The sequence below is a fragment of the Monodelphis domestica genome, chromosome 6, assembly GCF_027887165.1.
Source record: "Monodelphis domestica isolate mMonDom1 chromosome 6, mMonDom1.pri, whole genome shotgun sequence".
NCBI classification, from domain to species: domain Eukaryota; kingdom Metazoa; phylum Chordata; class Mammalia; order Didelphimorphia; family Didelphidae; genus Monodelphis; species Monodelphis domestica.
In genome coordinates, this window is record NC_077232.1 from 126,999,771 (window position 1) to 127,022,663 (window position 22,893).

The 22,893-nt window shown below is 33.7% G+C and overlaps 2 protein-coding genes across 3 annotated transcripts in view; one reads left to right on the top strand and one right to left on the bottom strand.

The window, feature by feature from the left end:
* LOC100022178 (WD repeat-containing protein 19) overlaps positions 1–22,893 on the top strand; it is a 99,812-nt gene that overhangs the window by 4,164 nt on the left and 72,755 nt on the right. For both annotated transcript variants that reach the window (XM_007496552.3, XM_007496553.3), the window contains 10 exons: positions 294–359; positions 4,396–4,521; positions 7,050–7,165; positions 8,925–9,040; positions 14,912–14,992; positions 16,684–16,796; positions 17,754–17,927; positions 19,921–19,991; positions 21,327–21,499; positions 21,684–21,798. In XM_007496552.3, coding sequence (XP_007496614.1) covers positions 294–359; positions 4,396–4,521; positions 7,050–7,165; positions 8,925–9,040; positions 14,912–14,992; positions 16,684–16,796; positions 17,754–17,927; positions 19,921–19,991; positions 21,327–21,499; positions 21,684–21,798 — 1,151 coding nt within the window. The remainder of the gene's footprint in view (positions 1–293; positions 360–4,395; positions 4,522–7,049; positions 7,166–8,924; positions 9,041–14,911; positions 14,993–16,683; positions 16,797–17,753; positions 17,928–19,920; positions 19,992–21,326; positions 21,500–21,683; positions 21,799–22,893) is intronic.
* The window catches only part of RFC1 (replication factor C subunit 1), a 168,344-nt gene continuing 167,055 nt past the window's right edge, over positions 21,605–22,893 (bottom strand). Inside the window, exon 27 of the transcript XR_008912856.1 lies at positions 21,605–22,306. The gene's annotated coding sequence lies outside the window, so the exon portion shown is untranslated. The remainder of the gene's footprint in view (positions 22,307–22,893) is intronic.

Here is a 22,893-nt window from a genome sequence, read left to right on the forward strand (position 1 = left end):
TCTCCTGGCCCCCTGCCTTTGCATAAATGCTCACTCTTGTCTAGAATGCACTCCATCAGTTTTGTCTCTGAGAAGCCTTGCTTTCTTTCAAGGGAAAGATGGGGGTGCCACCTACTACAGAAAATCTTTGCTCATGCTTCTTCTGGAAATTCCTTAGTATGATTTCATTTGTGCTTTTTATTTATTTAAATGTGTACATGTTATATACCCACAATAGAAATATGAGTTCCTTGAAGGAAGTAACTGTCTCATCTTGAAATATCTCATGTTTTTATGTTCTAATTTTATTTTAGCGCCGATCATACTATAAAAATCTTTGATCGTCATGGTCAAAAAAGAAGTGAAATTAATTTGCCTGGGTAAGTACAAAAAGAGATCCAAATTTTTTTTTAGTTTTTTTTGGTCTTTAATGTACTTAATATTGAATGCTAACTAAAATGTTTTCTTACAACTATGATTAAATAGAATTTTATGTCATTTATCTGCCATTTTATGATTATTTCAAATGTGATTAAAGTATTAACTATAAATAAAGGATTAAATTTATTAACATCACAAAGTAAAGTTGTATATGTGAGCATGCAATTATGAAACTATGAAATTAATACTGTTGTGAAAACACTTTTTGGCAAAGTGTCTCCCATCCATACATAAAAATGATTCAAAATTCTTTGAAAGAAAGAACAACAGAAATAACTGTTCACCAACCCTGTAATCACAAACATTGGGCAAGCTATCAAACAGAGACAGATATATGCTTGCAAAATATGTTAGCACTAAGTGTAAGTTGAAGAGGAATTCTTTGTGGATGGTGAAGTCCCCCCAAATGATGCTATTTGTGGATACCATTATGCTGATTGAAACATGAGAGAGCACCCTGGAATAAATATGATTGCCTAAAGGAATTTGAAGGAAAACTGAGTAGATGAAATACATCTATTGCCCAAAGAATGGATGACCTTTCAATAACTTATAGAATAAATGAATGAAGCATTTATTAAATGTTTACTATGTATAAAACATTATGATAAACACTAGGATTACAAATAGAAAAGTTAGAGTCAGGTCTCAAGGAGCTCACATTCTGATAAAGGAGACTACACATATGGAAGATTTCAGCTTTAAGTCAAATGGCAAAGTTGCATGGTCCTTAGGGGTAAAGCAGCAAAGTAGATCTTAATTTCTCTTATTCAATATCATTTCCACTGACAAAATCATATTTTATTTTCTAATGTTGAGCTATTTGACAGTGCCAAATACTTAGGTGCAATAACTTCCTTGTATGGATCTTCAATAGATAAGACTATAGGACCTCATGAGCAGTTACTAAGCTGCATCTCCAAAGAGCAACTTTCTAGGATGATGATTGTGGACACTGGGCTGGACACATTGCTATTTCAAAGACTTTTGAGTCCAGGATGATGGACAATCTCCATCAGGGTCAAAAGGGAGATGGTGGTCAAGTTGTTAGTGGTGGTTCAACTTGCCCAACACTTTCTAATTCCTCTCATTCCCTGAGGGTTCCCTACTGCTTTAGCTGGCCCTCCCTACTCGGTGAGAAAGCTCATCCATATATGTATGGGGAGGTATGCATATATATGTGCATATATAAAGACAGAAAACTAGTTTGAGGAGGAAAGCAGCATACATTACTGTTGAGAAATTGAAAAACTTCTTTAATGAGCCCAAACTTCTCATGAAACCCTTTTTTTTTAATTTTTAAACATTATTTTATTTGGTCGTTTTCATACATTATTCACTGGAAACAAAGATCATTTTCTTTTCCTCCCTCCTTCATTCAGCAGCCTGTGAGGAAGATTGTAGGAAACTGGTAAAAGCAGTAATCCAGGATTAGGTCTGATAGTGCAAGAGCAGGAGTGGAAAGATTACAGAAATGAGAGAATGGAGAATCATTCCTGTACATTTTAACTGGTGAATTAAAAGTTTGAGCTTGAGAAAGGAAGAGACTATGACCAGAATGGAATGATTGGTCATGAAGGTTTAGTTTTAGAGTTGGAAGAGATCTGGAAGGTCATCTAGTCTTGCTCTGCTCATTTTACAGATGAAGAAATTGAGGCCTCTTAAATCCTTTGTTTCCTTCAAAACTGCTGAAATACAATCTTTATTCCTATATTCCTATAATCTTTCCTGATCCCCTCTTCAACTATTAGTATTCTCTAGTACTTCAACTATTAGTACTCTAGTAAAATATACATATTTTACATCTAAAAGTATACATATATATACATATATATATCTCTTTATTATATATGTAGAGTGTACATTTCATCTCCCTCAATGAAAATGTAAGCTCCTTGAGGGCAAAGATTATTTCAGTTTTTTGTATTATCAGCCCTAGAACACCTAGGTTTGTTGGGGGGGTTTAAACTTACTTTTTGTCTTTGAATCAATTCTAAGTATAGATTTCAAGGCAAAAGAGCAGTTAAGTGTTAGGTAATTGGGGTTAAATGATTTGCTCAGGTTCACACAGCTAGAAAGTGTCTTGAGGCCAAATTTGAACCCAGGACCTCTGAACTTCAGGCCTGCCTCTCTATCCACTGAGCCACCTAATTGCCCCTAAAGTAGATTCTTGAAAAGATTGTTGATTGATCTGATGTGGATTAATGAAAGATATGTACATATTTTCTCCAAATCTCTGAGAGTTGTTTTAAAGTTCTAATCATGACACAAATTTTAATAGTATGGAGGGTTTTTTTTGAATATGCATTTTTTCTTTTAGATGTTAACCAAAAAGTATGTGTGTATACATGTGTGTGTATATATTTATATATACATATATGTTAACGTATTCCTTAAAACAGAAAATCCTGAAATGACAGCTGAACAATCACATAAGAAAAGGAAGATATCTTACTTAATTAGTTCAATTTATATAGAATAATTATAAACCATAAAAATAAAGCATAATATATAACTAGATCCTGATTAATATGAACAATAAATTCCCTAAAGTGGACAATATATTCAAATCTGTACTTTTTGAAGTTATAATTATATAAAATATGGTAATTAATTATAGTTCAATGGAAATGCACAGTGCAAATTTGTATAATATGACCATTTGGGGGAATTTATTATTCTCACTAATCATTAGTTGGGTCCTAGCTTTCTTAAATAGAGCAATTATCTCTCTTTTTTTTTATTCTGCAGATACACTGACAAAATCATTTTCCATTTCTATAATATAAACTATAAATAATATTTCTACCTAGCTATTGCAGATTTTTTATCTGAAAGTATTGCTATTGTTTTAGCTGTCCCTCTTAGACTCAGTATCTTTCTGATAGTCCTTTCTTATTAATAGTGTTAACAATATTTTTGTTTCCTTCCTGAGAATCTGAACTGGCATTTTTTTCCTTCAGAGCTACCTTGACTCATTTTTAGAGATGTAAGATCAAAGTGGTTACAAGTACAATCTACTTATATAGATCAAGGATAAAACATGGCTAATAGAACAGAACATTTCTCACATTTTTGCCCTTCCCTACACTCACATTGCTTCTGCAGGCCTTCATCACCTCTCACCCAGACCACTTTTAATCTCCCAACTGGTTACCTTGCCTTTGGTCTCCTGACTTCTTTTTTTCCAGAACAACAAAAATCTTCCTCAGACACAGCCTAACTTCATTGTTCCATTCTTCTAAAACTTTCATTGACTTCTTTGGACTCCAGGAGAAAAATATACTCCTAAGCTTGCTACATTTTGACTCTTGCCCACTTTTCTAAACATTTGATATTATTTCCCTCAAATAGACCAGGACTAATGGCTGTTCCCCATCCTCAATATTTCAGCAATTGTCCTTGGATACTTGCACAAGCTGTCTCACCTTTCTTCTACCCCCTATCCCCATGCCTAGAATGCACTCCTATCCTCATCTTTTCCTTTCAGAATCTTTAGCCTCCTTCAAGGTTCAGCACAGGTACCAACCTCTCTGGAATTCCTTCCCTGATCCATTTCCTTGGCATACTCTTCTGCTTCTCCCCAACTCCCAGTAGCTAACATTCCTCCCTCCTTGAATCTTCTCTGTCTGCTTATTGTAACTCAAGTAAAATGGAAATTCCTTGAGGGTAATAATTGCTTTATTTTTGCCTTTGCATTCCCAGCAGCTTATACTTGTGTTAAGTACTTACTGAATTTTATTTAACTTATTGAAATGATATTTTAAAGAAAATTGAACTTTACTGTCTCATAAGAACATTGTATGAGAGAGAGCTTTTTTTCTCATAAAGAAAAAGTTTTACCCTTGCAAAAGGATTTATTCTCCAGGTTGAATACCTATAAACAAATAGGCTTTTAGATTAAAAACTTTACAATTTATCCTCTTTCTCTAGTTATATTTATTGTTAATCATTTGTTTTCCTTTTTTAAAAAAGCAACTGTGTTGCTATGGATTGGGATAAAGAAGGAGATACCCTAGCAGTGATTTCTGAGAAATCTAGTTTCATCTATTTGTGGGATGCCAATACCAATAAAATTAGCCAATTGGACAGTGGCATGAGGTAAGGCAGCTTTTTATTCTAAAAAGTTTTATTTAAAGAGTGTAATTATTTCTGATTTTTACTTTAACAATATCATATTTTAAGTATTTTATGTGTGGATATTGTCTATATTTTCCTCAAGTTAACTTTTCCTCTTCATTTTTTATGTATTTTGGGAGGGTAAGAACACTTTATATTTTGACAGTTCTTTGGTTGGTTGGTTGGTTTTGCTAAATTATTTTCTTGTAGGGAGGGTTTAGTGGGAAGGGGGAAAATTACCAAGAAGTAATCACAGTCTAAAATGTTTTTAAGGAAATTTTTTTTTAATTTTATTTAATTAGATGATTTAGAATAATTTTCCATGGTTACAAGCTCATGTTCCTTCCCTCCCCTTCCCCCACCCCCCTCCCATATCTGACACGCAATTCCACTGGGTTTAACATGTGTTAAGGAAATGTTTTTTAAATGTTTTAAAGAAAATATGTAGGACATTTATAAAAGAAATGTTGGTTCAAGTAAAGCATGCAATACAATATAATCTAATAGAGGCAGTGTTGTTGCATAGCAGCTGAAGAGCTGACCTTTAAGTTAGAAAGTGCTAAGTTCAAAGACTATCTCATATACAGCATAGTTGTGTGACTCTGGGCAACTGAGTCACTGAACTTCCATCTATCTGTAAGAGTATTAATAAAAGATGCTACCACCACCACCAAGAACTCCCTTCCCCAGTAAAAACACAGATCCAGTAAAAACAACACAAAACCAATAAGAAGCCAAAACCCCAATAGCATGAGTTCTACAAGAATTGAAAGAAAGAAAGTATCCCCAGTCTAATATTTTGCAATACAAGTAAATATTGAATATGGCATTTTAAAAATTATGTGAATTGTTCTCCAAATTCCATTTTCTTCTAAATTTGTATAAGGACTCTGTTTTAAATACAACATTATATATGATTTACTTAAGTAAGTGAAACTGTACTGAAATATAGGCTCTCAGTTGGAAATTACCTTAAGGGTAATATAGTCCACATAGGAATATTTTCCTAGTGTATAGGAATTGTATAGTGTATAGCATCTCTGACAGCTAACTACACACTTTGTTTGAGAGACTGGGAAGCACTGGCAAAATCAAAAGAACAACAAATTTAGAGTCAGAAGACCTGTGTTTGAATTACAGCATAGCTGCTTACTATCTGTATGACTTTGTACAAGTCAGATAACATCACTGCACCACAGTTTTTACCTCCATAAAATGTGAGAACTGGATGTGCAAAAGTATCTTCCTTGTCTAAATCCTCCAGAAAAGAAAAACTCACTAGGTCCTATTAGAGCCTTCGATACTGAAGAACATATCTTTTCATTTAAAAAAGTTCTTTCTTATGTGGAGCTAAAACCTACCTCTTTGTAACTTCATTTCTTGTTTCTATTCCAGCCCAAGTCAAAGGTCATATAGGTAGTAAGTAACATAGCCAAGATTTGAACACAGGTCTTTTCATTCCAAATCCAAGACTTTTTCCCACAGACTTTCAATTGCTGTATTCAACACACAAGTTTACATATGGTAAAAACACAATTTTGTCTGTATTTTTTTACTTTTTCTATTTCTAACCAGTCTTCCCATATTAAACTTTTAAAAGAACTATAAATGAGATGGAAAAATTGACTTTCTTTTCCTAGATGAAAATGCTTTAAAATTTTTAAATAAATGATCATTAGAGAAAAAGAGAAAAGGAGAAGACCATGACAAATCTCCCCTCTATATTACTAACCCTATATAATAAAATGGACTGTGCCAGATAGACATTTGGTTTTTCAGTCATTCCACTCATGCTGCCGGGCTATCTTAACTCATCAAACCTTAGGTCATATCTTGCTTTCAGACCAACAATATCTCTTATGCATGAAAATAAAATTTAAAATATTACTACTTTGGACCAAATAGCAGCTCTCCCTCAAGATGAGCCACATCCTAACTAGTAGATATCTTTGAAAAATTCAAAAAGATACACCCAAAATATCTTTACTTAGAGATTTTTTCATATTTTCTACAAGTCAGATTCAAAATAGAAAATGAAACCAAATCTCAACCAATATGATAATTTAACTAACATTTTTGTAAATACTATAACACAGATGAAATAGAAACTCCTGCTATCAGTTGGAAAAAGAAAAAAAAATTGTGTGTGTATATGCTGCCAATTCAAACTTAAAATTATAAATATTTTATAAATCATGTTTTCCCTTCCTAATTTGAATTATTGATTTCTAGTACTACAAGAACAGTGTCAGTTATCATATTCACATACAATTGAAGTACTACCATGAAATGAAATATTCAGATTTTTTCATTGTCAACTGAACCTAAACTCAATTGTTTGCTTTTCTAGTATATTTTTAGAATTGATTATTCTTTTGTTCTGAAGGGCTAAGTTGTAATTTAGCAGTCTTCTGAGTCAGATGGTTAAAATTCCTAATGAAATAATTTTTAATTTATTTAAAAAGATTATTACTGTGAATAGCCTTCATAGTTGTGTTTAAATATTGCAGGGATCAGATGTCTTTCCTTCTCTGGTCAAAATATGGAGCATTCTTAGCTGCTGGAACAGTTAAGGGAAATTTGCTTATATATAATCGACAGACTTCTAGAAAGATCCCTGTCCTTGGTAAGTTGTACTTGTAAATATATTAAATATTGACAAAATACTCTATGCCATTTTATATTTTACCTCTCCAAAGCAGTATCCTACAATATGTGACTAGTCATGGAGCTATATATACTCAGTGGTCTAACTTAGCCGACCTTTGTGCTGCTCTTTACACAATACTTTGTTTCCTGAGTCCATGCCTTTGCACTGACTATTCTCCGTACCTACATTGGATTTCCGCCTTGCAAAATCCTAATTCTCATTAAAATTCTGCCCAAGTTCCACCTTCTATTTAAAACTTTATTTGATCCCTTGAACTACATTCTCTCCACCCCAAATTACTTTGTGTTTATTTGTACACATACATAAACTGTTGTCTCTTCTGATAGCACATAAAGTCCTTGAAAGATAAGAACTGTACTTTTGACTTGGTGTCCTCAGCACAGTATCTGACACATAGTAGGTGCTTAGTAATTGCTTATTAATAAATTGATTGATTAGCACATACAGAAAAAACCAAGTCCCATAATGCTATGTTCATGTAAACTGTAACCCAAAGGAACACCAATCTTCCACCCCAGAGTCATCTGGATTATGCATTTAGACACTGTGTACCCTCTTTGGAAACAACTAGCTGAATTAATAATTTGGTATTTCTATGAGCATAGTGAATAGTTCCAGATCTCTAACATTAGTTATCTCATCAATTTGTGCCCTTCCGGTTCCATCCCACCCCACTATCACCTCCTTGAGCAGTAAGCCCCAGAATAATCCATTTGGAAAGTAAAGACAGAAAGATCTTCTTAAGATCTATAATTAAATAAGCTAGTGTGGTTTATGATCTAAAAACCTCCATATTTTTCCTTATCTATAATGATATCTATAAGGGAAACTTTTGACTTTACTTCTGAACAAAAAGATACTTTAAAAACTTAAAGCTTTTTCCTCCTTTTTTTTAATAATGATTCCCATGGCATCTATTTTGGAATTATAGGGGATTAACAAGAACAGACAGGAACAGTGGTTATTTTATATATGTGAAGGGTATATAAGCCAAAGACTGTCAGTATTTATTTTTTTAGGCTTGTCACAGGACAGCTGATCATTTATTCCAGCATTATCTATTTTTCTTATATGAACCAGTTTAATAGGAGTTCATTAAGAGCAGCAGACCAGCATGGCAAAAAGAATTTGGATGAAATAAGTAAAAGTGACCAATAAAGAGTAGCCTCCAAATCACAAAGACCTGAGTCCAAGTCCTGCTTCTAACCCATACTGGCTGTTTTACTTAGGACACGCTCTTTAACTTCTCAGTGATTGATCTAGGCATCACTCTAAGACTGTAATTTGCAGAAAAGGTTCCAACATGCATTGGAAAAGGAGTTTCTTCATCGAGAAGTTCCCTATACCAGTGAAATGACAGATCTGTTCACTATCCCTATCCTTATCATTAGGGTTAGATTTCATATCCATATTATTATAAATAGTAGCATAGACTGTTAATAATCATCAGGCTTCAAAAAGCATTTCTATTCCCAGTAACCTGTAATTGAAATGTACTAAATGTTAAAAAAATAGGTTTTATTGGGAAGCTTTGCATTTAAGCTCCATTACAAGAATGACAGCTCACCAGTTTCATAAAATCATCTAATTTCGTTTCTATTAAATACAGTTGTCCGTGTTCTACCTAAGCTTTCAGATTTCATTGCTATTAAAGATTTTGGTTGTGTTTCATTGAAAAAAATAGGTGTCTGTGCTAAGATAGATTATTTTTCAGGTAAACATACTAAACGAATAACATGCGGCTGTTGGAGTTCTGAAAATCTACTGGCATTGGGAAGTGAAGATAAAGTGATAACAGTCAGTAATCAGGAAGGTGACACCATAAGACAGGTAATGCAAATTTCCCCCATCATTAAAAACTTAGCCCAGACTTCCAGGCAAAGATGACCATAGAGTGCAAGCAAAGGTCTTTTTCTCCTCACCACTGACAAATATAAAGCAGCTCAAAAGAACAAAAATCAAAATCAGATAAGCAAAGGGGCTCTACCATAGGGTGCAACCTTGAAGTTAGGCAGGATTTGGCCATTTCCATGCTATAAGAGGGTAACATTACCCCTACCAAAGCATGAGCTGATCACCCCTCCCCCTACTCCACCTACTACACCAGAGTCAAAACAAGCTCAGAGCATTCTCTAGGACTTTAGGGTGGCTGGCTGAGGACACCACAGTCTTACCCCTGAGAGCAGCGAGACTTGGGACATCAGGAGGCTGAAGAACATAGAGCTTGGGCATAGAGATAGGGCAGTGAGGGGACTGCCCACATTAGATATGGCAGAGACTGAAAAATAGCCTCAGGACAAAAACCACTGACCCTGGATAATTTCTATGATGAAAAACAGCAGACAAACAAGAAAACACATCCAAACTTTCAAAAAACAAAAATGGAAATTGGTCACAAGCTCTCCTGGAATTCAGATTGGAAGTTGAGAACCAAGTAAGAAAGATAGAAGAAACTTGGCAAGATAATAGTATAAAAGACAGAATCTCCCACTTGGAAAAAGAAGCCCAGAAATCAAATAAAATGATAAACAAATTGGAGACCAAAATTAAACAGTTGGAAGCCATGAAAAGAAGGATAGACCAAACCAAAAAAGGAAAGTCAAAAGATCATAGCTGAAAACCAATTTTTAAAGACTAGAATTGGACAACTAGAAACTAATGATCTCACAAGACAGCAAGAATTAATAAAGCAAAGTCAAAAGAATGACAAAATAGAAGGAAACGTGAAATATCTCATTGAGAAGAGGACTAACTTGGAAAACAGGTACAGGACAGACAATTTGAGAAATAAACAGAAACCTTGACATCATACTACAAGAAATTATTCAAGAATACTGCCCTGATGTTCTTGAACAAAAGGGCAAAATAGACATTGAAAGAGTCCATAGATCACCCTCTACATTAAATCCTCAAAAGACAACCCCCAGGAATGTAATTGCCAAATTCAAGAGCTTCTAAAACTAATGAAAAAATATTGCAAGAAGCCAGAAAGACACAATTCAGATATCAAAGAGCACCAATCAGGATTACATAGGATCTGACAGCCACTACACTAAGGGACCACAAGTCTTGGAATATGATATTCAAAAAGGTAAGAGAATTGGGTCTACAATCAAGGATCACCTACCCATCAAAACTGACTATATACTTCCAGGGGAAAGTATGGGCATTTAACAAAAGAGAACATTTCCAAGTATTTGTAAAGAAAAGGCCAGAACTAAACAGAAAATTTGATGCCCAAATAAAAAAATTCAAGAGAAACATGAAAAAGTAAACAAGAAAGAAACTATAAGTAAATTAGGTAAACATAGAATAGTTTACCTGTCAGATCTATGGCAAAGGAAAGATTTTAAGACCAAGCAAGAGACAGAGAATATTATAAAATGTAAAATGAATACTTTTGATTACATTAAATTAAGAAGTTTTTTTGTACAAATAAACTAATCCAACCAAAATTAGAAGGGAAACAACAAATTGGGGAAAAAATCTTTATAGCAAAAAAACTCTGACAAAGGTCTAATTACTCAGATTTATAAGGAGCTAAATCAAGCCATTCCTCAATTGATAAATGGGCAAGGGACATGAATAGTGTAAAAATGGAGATTTGAACCCCAGACTTCAATGCCCAGAAATCCTTGGCACTTCCCAGAATGCCCTATAATCTCACCTGAGATCCCTACCTGGGGCGAGAACAAAATTTGTATTTAAACTGACTGTACCACCTAATTGGTCTCTCTGCTTCCTCTTCTAAGCATACACAATCTCTCTACTGGGCAGGCAAGATGTAGTGAGTAGGTTGCACGTGCTTTTCTTATTTTGTATTTCTTTATTTCTTAAGTCTAATAATCTTTAATAAACCTCTAAAAATATAATACTTTTAGTAGAGAAGCTAATTTAACTGTTACAATAGGCAATTTTCAGATAAAGAAATCAAAACTATCAATAAACACATGAAAAAGTGTTCTAAATCCCTTATAATTAGAGAAATGCAAATCAAAACAACTCTGAGGTACCACCTCACACCTAGAAGATTGGCTAACATGACAGCAAAGGAAAGTAATAAATGTTGGAGGGAATGTGGCAAAGTTGGGACATTAATACATTGCTGGTGGAGTTGTGAATTGATCCAACCATTCTGGATGGCAATTTGGAACTATGCCCAAAGGGCTTTAAAAGACTGCCTGTCCTTTGACCCAGCCATACCACTGTTGGGTTTGTTCCCAAAGAGATAACAAGGGAAAAGACTTGTACAAAAATATTCATAGCCATGCTCTTTGTGTGGTGACAAAAAATTGGAAAATGAGAGGATATCCCTCGATTAGGGAATGGCAGAAAAAATTGTGATATCTGTTGGTGATGGAATACTATTGTGCTAAAAGGAATAATGAACTGGAGGAATTCCATGTGAACCAGAACAATCTCCAGGAATTTATGCAGAATGAAAGGAGTAGAACCAGACGGATACACTGTGACAGAATCGAATATAATGGACTTCTCTACTAGCAGCAATGCAATGATCCAGGATAATTCTAAGGGACTTATAAGAAAGAATGCTATCCACATCCAGAGAAAGACCTGTGGGAGTAGAAACACAGAAGAAAAGCAACTGCTTGATCACATGGTTCAATGGAGATATATGATTGGGAATATAGATTCTAAAGGATCACCCTAGTTCAAATATTAACAATATGGAAATAGGTCTTGATCAATGACACATGTAAAACCCAGTGGAATTCCATGTCAACTACAGGAGGGAGTTGGGGGAAGGGAAGGGAAAGAACATGAATCATGTAACCATTGAAAAATATTCTAAATTAAATGAATAAATAAATAAATTTAATAACAAAAAACTTAGCCCATATTACCATCTATAAAATGTTACATTTTTCTATGAACTATATTCTACTATGTGGCAGAATATGAATACTGTTAAGGGTTAAATTTTTGGTAGGAGTTTGTCACAAATGAGGAGAGCAGTTTGATAAAACACAAAAGTTTATTCTTAGAAGTTCAGACAGGAAATAGGAAGGAGGAAAGTGAGATTATTATTCTTATATCTTATAACTATGCCTAAATTCTTAAACCTACCTAAAATTTCTAAAAAACCCTATTCTAACTGTCTTCAAGGACAAGTTCTTCTGTCTGAGCCAGGTCAGGCATAACTTAACAATTACATTGTCTACCTAAAATTATATTCACTAATTAACTATCTAAGCTAATCAATAAACATTAATCTCCTACAACATCCTTAAATCTGGTTTCCTTTCCCAACTGTCAGTAGGTTTTAAATTGCCAGTCTGACTGAAACAAAGACAGACCAAACTCCTGCTCTCTAGGGAGACCAGAGGCACAAAGCAACCCCCCCCTCTTTTTTTTTTTTTCTTTAAAACCCTTACCTTTCATCTTGGAATCAATACTGTCTATTGGTTCCAAGGCAGAAGAGTGGTATGGGCTAGGCAATAGGAGTCAAGTGACTTGCCCAGGGTCACACAGCTGGGAAGTGTCTGAGGTCAGATTTGAAGACCTCCCATCTCTAGGCCTGGCTCTTAATCCACTGAGCTACCCAGCTGCTCCCAAAAGCCCTCTCTCTTAATTGACTCTTATATACTTTCCTCGTCTACTAGGTGATGGAATCTTCAGCTCTCTTCTGCTCTTATTTAGAAATGTTTCTGTTCATGCCTTTTTTTCTGCTGTTAAATTCATATTGAAAATACCAAACACACTTCATTAATCAGAATCAGTTTTTTTGGTACTATGCCTATTCAAATATCATTCCCCTCTTACTTCATCTCAGCAATATATGAAGAGGATTATCTTTATGATTGTATCCTGATAGCAGATTTAGGGAACATTTTAAGGAAAATTCATAAATTTATATACAGATTTTCCAACATCTCCTAGTCATTTATATTTCATGATATCTAAAGGTTGTTCTAACACCATCATTTATTTCATTTTTCTGACATGCCTCACATGCATTAAAATTCTAGGTTTTAATTTATTTGGATTATTTGGTGGATAACCTCTAGTGGGAAACAAAAATTGCAAAAATTTTGAGAATTAAATGAGTTAACTATTCAGTAATTAAGTATTCACTTTAGAAAGAACAATAGAAATTGAACCTATGATTTTGTTGATATAGGAGAATCCTAGATGTGGAAATTCCATTTATTGATACAGGTGTACGCCTTCTTTGCTACTTTGAATTATCTTAATCATTGAAAGGTTAAGTAATATATGAACTTTTGCAAAATCAACAGTACCAGGAGAATATTGTACTCAATAACAACAATGTTATTATATTGTTCAACTGTAGATGGAGAAAGGATTGGAAAGAAGGAAAAAATTTGGAAATCAAAATGTTAGATTAAGAGAGAGAGAAAGAAAAGTTAAGTGACATTCCCAGGGTCCTACATAGCTGGAATATGCCATAGGTAGCATTTAAACCCAGATCTTCCTTACTCTAAGACCAACTCTTTCTCCATGAAGTCAGTTAATCAGTGAGCATCTTTATTCCCATTCTGTACAAGGAAAATTGTCTTCAGTACTAGGGAGGGAGGGAGCAACTAGGTGGCTCAGTGGATTGAGAGATAGGCATAGAAACAGGAGGTCTTGGGTTCAAATCAAACCTCAGATGTAACCTAGCTACATGACCCTGGACAACACATCACCTAATCCTTACCAGTCATATGCCTTGGAACCAACACAGTATTGATTCTAAGACAGAAAGTAAAGTTTAAAAATAACAAACTAGGTCCGGTAGAACAAACACGGCTAAAAAAACCATTAAAATACGAAATAGATAAGGAAATATTAAGAGAATACTTAGCTATTTTAAATTAGTTCAATTCTGCTAACCCAGATGAATTATACTAAAAAGTTAAAGAATTCACAGATATGATTGTAGAATTATTGTTATCAAACTTTGATAAATTATGGAAAGATACTCAAAACTTTGAATATAGAGATCTCATTATTTTTAAAAGATATTTTCATAAATTACAAACCAGTAAAAATTATATCCATTTTTTGTAAAATTCTAGAGTGTATTAAAAGAATGAAAGTCAATAAGAAGTCAATCAGGCAGCACTAGACATTAACTTAAAGTTCATTAAGAACAGGTCTTTCCAAACACATATTTCCTTTTTGATATTATGATCAGAGATATTCCATAGAACTAGCAATTTGTAATAATTTGGCAAAGTTTGTCATAGTATCCTCATGGAAAAAAATGAAAAAATAGGGGTTAAATGATAATAAAGTTAGATGGATTTGTAATCTCAAAAGTATTGGTTAATTAATTGGGCTTCTCACTTTAGTCAGAGACACTGTTCTATTATTCTGTCTCAAATTTTATAAATTTGCCATATATCCATGTCTTCATCCAAGACATTTGATAAGTAGTTTCCAACAGAATAGGGTCAAGAATGGATTTCTATGGCACTCAGAGAGCCCTCTCTATAGATTGAGTTTGGTCGTTATTCTTTTGGCTTGATCGTTCAATCAGTTATTAATCCACCTCAGTATGCTTTTTCTCCATCTTATCCATGAAATCTAATGAGAGACTTTCAATTCAATTCACTAATAATCAGATTGATTAGGCCAGAGCAGAACATATAACTATGTCAATATTCAAAAATAAAATAAATCCACATGTTGAGTTGATCACCAACCACAATTGTTTATATCTTTATTTTTCAGACTCCAGTCCGATCAGAGCCTAGTGATATGCAGTTTTCAACAATGAAGACTGATGACAGAAACTCTGCTTCTGAAAGCACAGTAAGAATTCATACTTAAGTCTATGTTCAAAATATATTGGTTCTTCTGTAGCATTTTACATTTGTCTTTTTCTAGGATGTCACAGCATCTATAGTCAAAGATAACTATAATTCAGAACTTATTAGACCATCACCAGACAATATAATAGAACAGCTGTATGTCCAGTCATCATGGAACCACAACTAATAAGTGAATTGACCCTTTTTTCCATTGCTACTGCTTTAGAAAATATCTGCTGTTACTCTGTTAGTCTTATGGAAACATGAACAACAAGAGGATCTATATATTGACAGCAGTGATTATAAATAAAACTCTGTTCAATAAGTTGTATTAGAACAATGGAGGAAAGCATTCAAACTATTCCTTTCCACATTAAGCATCTCTAATTCTTATAGGCACCCATTAATATAATAGTCACTATTTCTATATTATTATTAGACTGGGGTTATATTTGACTATTACTTAATTTGCTTTTTCTTATTGCCCTTTGTTCTGGGCAGAGCCTTATTCAGGCCAGTCCCCCAGTAGTTTTGGTTTGATATTGAGAACAACAGGAGATTCTCTTAGGTCATTCAACAGTTAACAAAAAGGGAATTTAGTTAGCTATATCAGGAGAGGGATATTCAACAAACATGAGTTTAGGGATCCATCAAGTTGGTTTAGGTCAGCAAAGTCCCTTGCCTAAGTTACCTGTCATGATATAGCAACCCAGCATCAAAGTACCCTTGGAGCTCCTGCCGACTGCTTTCTCCTGAGGAAGCAAGGTGAAACAATATGTAACTTTAGTATCCTGAGAAGTACCAGAAGTGTACCTATCAAGAACCTATCTGCAATGCTTCACACAAATTCTAGAAGATATTATCTGTAGTACCCCAAACTGCTCAATGGATAGTATCTTTTGAACAGCTTCTAAGAAGTCAGATCAGATCATTTAGCGCCATTCTGTTTCATCATGTACGTTCCATATCTCCCTTTCTGTCTAATTCTATAACTTATAGTATAAGCAAAAATCCCACTTGTCCCTGGAGATGGGAGAACTATTATGTGCAAAAATAATTGTCTAAGTCACAGATATTCTTGTTGCACAGTATTTTAGGGACATCAGTCATTTAAAAAATACACAGGCAGGGGGGCAGGGCAGTTGGGTGGCTCAGTGGATTGAGAGCCAGACCTAGAGACAGGAGGTCCTAAGTTCAAATCTGGAATTAGTTTTGCCTTAATGTTTGTTGTAATTTTGCATGATTAATTACAGGACTTAGCACTCAGAAATCATATTCTTGGTTGCATTACATCCTTTATATACATAAAATTCTATCAACACATATATTCTATCAATGTTGTTTCTACTAAAGTCAATCATAATTCTTCAGTGATTGGGTTAGATAGTCTGCAAATTGCCATAACTGAAAAATGTACCATCATAAAGCCCAATTTGGTGATGAGTTTCTCTAATTTTAACTAGGCTGGTTCATAGACAGCTAACGCACCAAATGGTCCATTGTGGGACCACTCTGTGCTTTTTTCAGTCTCATAGAGTCTGCCAGAGCTTCTGTTCTTCCAGCATAGCCTTTAGGAATTCAGGTATTAATACAAATGTTGGTGGACAATACTAGATTCTACTGTATAAATAACCATTTTTTTAATGAAGCACTCTGCCTTCTTTTTCACTCTGTTTTCTATTTTGTTGGTAGATAAGTGTGGTGGTTGGCAAGAAAACTTTATTTCTTTTCAATCTGAATGATCCAGATAGCCCAATTGATCTAGAATTTCAACAGCGCTATGGCAACATTGTTTGTTACAGTTGGTAAGTATAAAAATTTTAAGAGAACTAGAAGTCCATATCTTTTTCTGTTAGTTATAGCATTTCATTTTCATGTATATGTTTTTATTTCTTTTCAAATACATGTTAATCTGCAAGATTAACATTTTCAGGATGATGCAATATTTTTAAATAGTTAAGGAAAGTCTATATTGCTTTGTCTATATTACTTTCAAGCTATATCTTCTACATAGTTGCTAAAATGATTTTCCTTAGGAACAAGTCTGATCATTTCACTCTCCTATTATAAACTCCAATAGCTACTGTTGCCTTTAGGATCAAATATAAACTCCTCTATTTGGCTTACTTACTATAGCCTCTTCCCCTCTGATTGAAGTGTAAAATAAAAACTTACACAAAATTGGCTGAAATGAATCTTTCTAGCTTTATTATATTCATTCTCCTTCCCAAACTCCATCATAGACAGACTGGCCCTCTTGCTCTTCCTCACACAATGATCTCACCTACCATCCCTGTTCCTTTGCACTGACTATCCCCCATACTTGAGATGCAAGCCTTCCTTGTATTCTATAGAATCCTTAATTTTTCTCAAAGCTCAAGTTGTACCTTCTACCCAAAGCCTTTCTTGATTCTTCTCCATCTGCTACAGTCCACCACCACCCAACATTGCCTTGTGTAAATTTTGTATATATTCTTAAAATGTATATATTGTTTCCCCCATTCAAGTGCAAGATCGCTGAGGGATTGTTACATTTTTGTCTTTGTATCCCTTACATCTAGTACTGTGTCTGCACATAGTAGATCCATAATAAATACTTTTTGATTGATTGATTCTATAATGATCTTTTAAAAAGGTATTTGCTGGTTTACTGGTGCTAATATTGGTCCCCAAACTGCCAGAAAATTTTAGCTACAGTTGCTTTTAATTTAACAAACTGACCCAGTCTCTTTTTATTACATTGATATTTGTGTTGCTTATAGGTATGGTGATGGCTATATAATGATTGGTTTCTCGCGTGGAATTTTTGTTGTTATTTCAACTCATATTCGAGAGATTGGTCAAGAGATCTTTCAGGCTCGTAACCACAAGGATAATTTAAGTAGTATTGCAATATCACAATCCCTTAACAAAGCTGCTACATGTGGGGATAACTGGTAAGTTATATACTTAAATCTCTCGAAAACACAACAAAAGAATCAGCATAATATATTTTTTAGTGTAATAGCAGCAAGCATCTGTTTAAAATTGTACAAGATGAATTTGTAGTAGATAAATCTGCATGGTTCTTGATCTTCCTTACTCAGAGCTCTGAAGGAGCAAAATAAAAAAAAAAATTATTCCTAAATTGATTGACCTTAAATTGGAAATTGGAATGGCATACAGTGAAAACTAAATAGACATCCATCTTATACAGGACTTATATATTGATAAGTGATGCCCAGACCTTATATACCCAACTTCTCTCCCACCAAATAGCTCCAAGTTACATAGCTCTGCTATCTTTTTTCCCTGATACAAAAAAATAGTTTCAGTTAGGTTGTCTTCAGTCATTAGTCTCAAGGAGTCATGTTTGGTCATTTAAATTGGTTAGAGTTCTTGGGTTTTTTCTTTGCAATATGGTTGTTATTGTATATATTGTTCTCCTGGATCTGTTTATTTCTTTCTACTTTAGTGTATAAAAAACTTTCCAGGTTTCTCTGAAATCATCCCTTTTGTTGATTCTTACATTGCAATAATATTCCTTTACATTAATATACTATATTTTTTCAGTCATTCCCAAATGATAGTTAACCTCTTGTCTTCCATTTCTTTGATATAACAAAAAGAACCACTATAAATATTTTTTGTTTAGATGGATCTTCTTCCTTTTTCTCTAATGTCTTTGGAGATATAGGTCTAGTAGTTGTATAGCTGGGTCAAAGTGCAATGGTTAGTAACTTTTAGGGCATAGTTACAAATTTCTTTCTATAATGGTTAAACCAATCTATCATTCCACTAATAGTACATTTCACTTAGTCTCTCTAAGACTATTTTCTCATCTATAAAATAGGGATAATAATATCTATATTACTTATCCCACTGGGGTTAATATGGGAGAAGTTTTGTAAATATTAATTCAATTTAACAAACATTTATTATATGCCTACATGGTGCCCAGGTATCATGCCAAGCACTTATTACATGCTGTATGTGATTTATTATTGCCACTTTCTTAGAAGCTCTTCCATATACTTTACATGTTTTATGATTGAAAAATCCCTAAAGCTTTCATTTCTTTGTTGAATTTGGTTTTTTTTATTTATGTTTTATCTTTGGTTATCAGGATATTTGAAACAGAAATTCTAGGATAAAAACATTTAATTTACAGTTTAGCAGCACACCTTTTTATTAGTATTAAGGATTAATGAAAATTCAGTTAATTAAAGGACTATTGTATATTGGCCTAAAATATATTTAGTTAATTTTTTATTAAAACTTATAATAAAATCCCTTTTAGAATTGTGTTTTTTTTTTTATAAATCCTTACCTTCAATCTTAGAATCAATACTGTGTATTGGTTCCTAGGCAGAAGAGCAGTAAGGTAAGGGCTAGGCAATGGGAGTTAAGTGACTTGCCCAGGGTCACATAGCTGGGAAGTGTCTGAGGCCTGATTTGAAGCCAGGACTTCTTATCCCTAGGCCCAAAGTTGCCCCCCACCCCAGTATTTTAACAATAAATAAAATAACATATAAAATGATTGGGAATCTATTATATTTTGTTGGAAAAGGCAACCTAGTTTTATGGGTCCTATTTAAGTAGTAGTAGTAGTAGTAGTAATAAAAAATGTTAAGGAGTGAATGTTTAGATTCATTGAGAGTATGAATTAAAAGAACTCTACCTAACTAGGCAGATCTGAATAAATGGTTTACTGAGATAATCATATCCAACACTGGGCTGGTATTTCAAAAGATCCCACCTCCTGGCACTGCCCATAACAAATTTATTACACTAAACCTAACTGCTTAAACTGAATCTGTGTTTGGAAATATGATGGTAATATTCTTTTTTATTTTAGTGACCATTTCCATAAATCAAACTCTATATGGTAGTTATTAACTTATTTTTAATTTTAAAATATTAATAAAATTAATAATTTTTGTTTTTCAGCATTAAAATCCATGACCTATCAGAACTAAAAGAAATGTATGCTATAATAAACATGGATGATGAAAATAAAGGTATTTTATGAAATTTCTGAAACAGATTTAATACTATATGCATTTAATTAACAGATAATATTTCTGTATTTGTTAGTTTAATATTTCTATATATTACAAGATGCTTAAGATATAATATCCTGTACCTTTCACTAGTTGCTGAATTTGCATTTTTTGGATTTGAATTCTATTATTTCATTTTGCTTTACTTGTATTAATTTAGTTTGTAATTGTATTAACTACTTAATGCTACTTAAATGGAACTGGAGGAGTCTACATGTTTAAAATATTTATAATGGATTTTATTTAATTTTCTTTATTTTATTCCTGTAACAAATTTACACATAAGTTTTCCAAGTTTACATGATTCATATTGTCTCCCTTCCCTTTCCCTTTCCACTTCCATAGTTGACAAGCAATTCCACCAGGTTATATGTGTATTGTCACTAAGAACTATTTCCATAGTATTTATTTTTGTAATAGAGTAATCTTTACAACCAAAACCCCAAATCATATCCCCAAATAAACAAGTGATAAATCATATATTTCTCTTCTGCATTTCTACTCCAACAGTTCTTTCTTTTCATAAGTCCCTCAGAATTGTCCTAGATCATTGTATTGCTGTTAGTAGCAAAGTCTATTACATTTGATTAGCCCACAATATTACAGTTACTGTGAACAATGGTTCTGCTTATTTCACTCTGCATTATTTCATGTAGGTCTTTCTAGTTCTTAAAAAAATCATCCTGTTTATCATGCCTTATTGCACAATAGTATTCCATCACCATCATATACCACAATTTGTTCAGCCATTCCCCAACTGAGGGACATAGCCTCAGTTTCCAATTTTTTTGCCACCACAGAAAGCACAGCTATAAATATTTTTGTATAAATAGGTCCATTCCTATAATGGATTTCATTATAGGTAATTTGGCAGCCAGGAAATAGTGGATAGAGTGCTAGACTTGTTCACATCCCTAATTCAAAGCCTGCTTCAGACGCTAGGTAGGTGAACCAGGGCAAGGCACTTAATGTCTCTTGTCCTCAATTTGTCATCTACAGAATTTTGACTAGAAGTTCTCTATAAGGTCCCTTTGACCTCTGATCTGTGTTTGCAAATGCAAAAATATACTCTCCACTTGGATATTGAATCATTCTATATATTCAAATGATACTAAATGGTATAATTTCTACTCTGAAAATAACTGAGAGGTTAAGTAAAGAATTTGTTCATATTATTTTTTAAATGTTTTAAAATACACCTTTTCCTCTCTGAAACTCTGAAATAAATATCATTTCTTGAACTTCTTGTTCATTATTTAATTACAGTTCACTTTTGAAAAAAAATCATTTCAGGGTTGGGCAGTCTATCTTGGACAGATGATGGTCAATTGTTGGCAGTGTCTACTCAAAGAGGCTCCCTCCATGTTTTCCTGACCAAACTTCCAGTTCTTGGGGACAACTGCAGCACACGGATCGCATATCTTACCTCTCTCCTTGAAGTGACAGTAGCCAACCCTGTTGAAGGAGTATGACAAATTTATTATTTTAAATTTATTTATAAGGTGGGGGGGGGGAGAAAAGAAAATGATTTTTGTTTCCAATGAATAATGTTTGGAAATGACCAAATAAAATAATGTTTAAAAAAATTTATTTATAAACAAACTTAAAGTAATTATAGAAGCTTTCTTACAAGGACTACTTTTCTTACAGGAGCTACCCATTACTGTTTCTGTTGAAGTGGAACCTAACTTCCTAGCTATAGGCCTTTATCATCTGGCTGTGGGAATGAACAATCGAGCATGGTTTTATGCCCTTGGAGAGGATGGTAAGTCTAAAACTGGTTATAACAATCACCTCTGACAAATGTACTAGTATTACCTTAATAAAGCATTGTATACTGAGCATTGAAAGTTGACTTGAGGATGAAAAATGTTTGAGCTTATTGATAAGCATATGAGGTACCCTGATAGCTTCATCACAATACACACAAATTGTCATTAATTGTTCTTTGGGACATCATAAACCTAATTTTCATAATTCCTAACTGTAATAATAATAGTAATAAAAGTATAATTAGCATAGTTAAAGAATATAGTCAAATATAAGATATATAAAAGGAATCTGAAACTTTCTAGGCTGCTTTAAGAATTTTCATAGAACCTTGATGATGTCAGAGGAAAAGAATTTTGTAGGGTGCCGTAGGAGTGTCAGTTGAAAAACCAACAACCACTTCTGGGAAAGAGACTTGGAAGTTGGTTGCTCTTGGCTTTGCTGCTGATCAGCCTTGGAAAACTTAGAGTTTTGCATCTTGCTTGAAGAAGTTGGAAAGGAGTCTGATAAAAAAAAAAACAAAAAAAAGCAGGAGAGTTACTGAGCAGTTCTGCAGAATCCATCTGGTGGCACCAGAGGGCAGCTATTGAGAAAACATCTTGTCACTCTTACAGGCACAGTGAAATCTTTGGCTGAAAATAGGAAAGTGGCAGATCTCTATAATTTTAGTTAATAATTTTGTTTTTGGAAAAAGGTTAGTAAGTTAGATTACCAAATTTAGTAAGTGTAGTGTCTACCCTCAGACAAAGAACATGTCCTTTGCAGGGCAATTGGTTGGGTTGGTTTAAGTAGAGAACTTATTAGGTTTAGGGAATATTTTCTTTCATCATTTACCTTCATTTTACTTTCTCTTTTTACTAAATTTTAAATACAAATAAATAGTTTTAGATATATATATGGTGGATTACTCAGAATTTAAACTCAGCCATTTCCTTCAAATGCCACACCAAGGATCTAACTCAATTCAAGATCCTTCCCACAGCCACTAATAACTACAGGGAAATACCACAAATTCTAATCAATACCTAGGGTAATATAACCCTATATAACATGAGACAGCTTGGTGGGGAGGGTTGCCTCTGTACTTTTG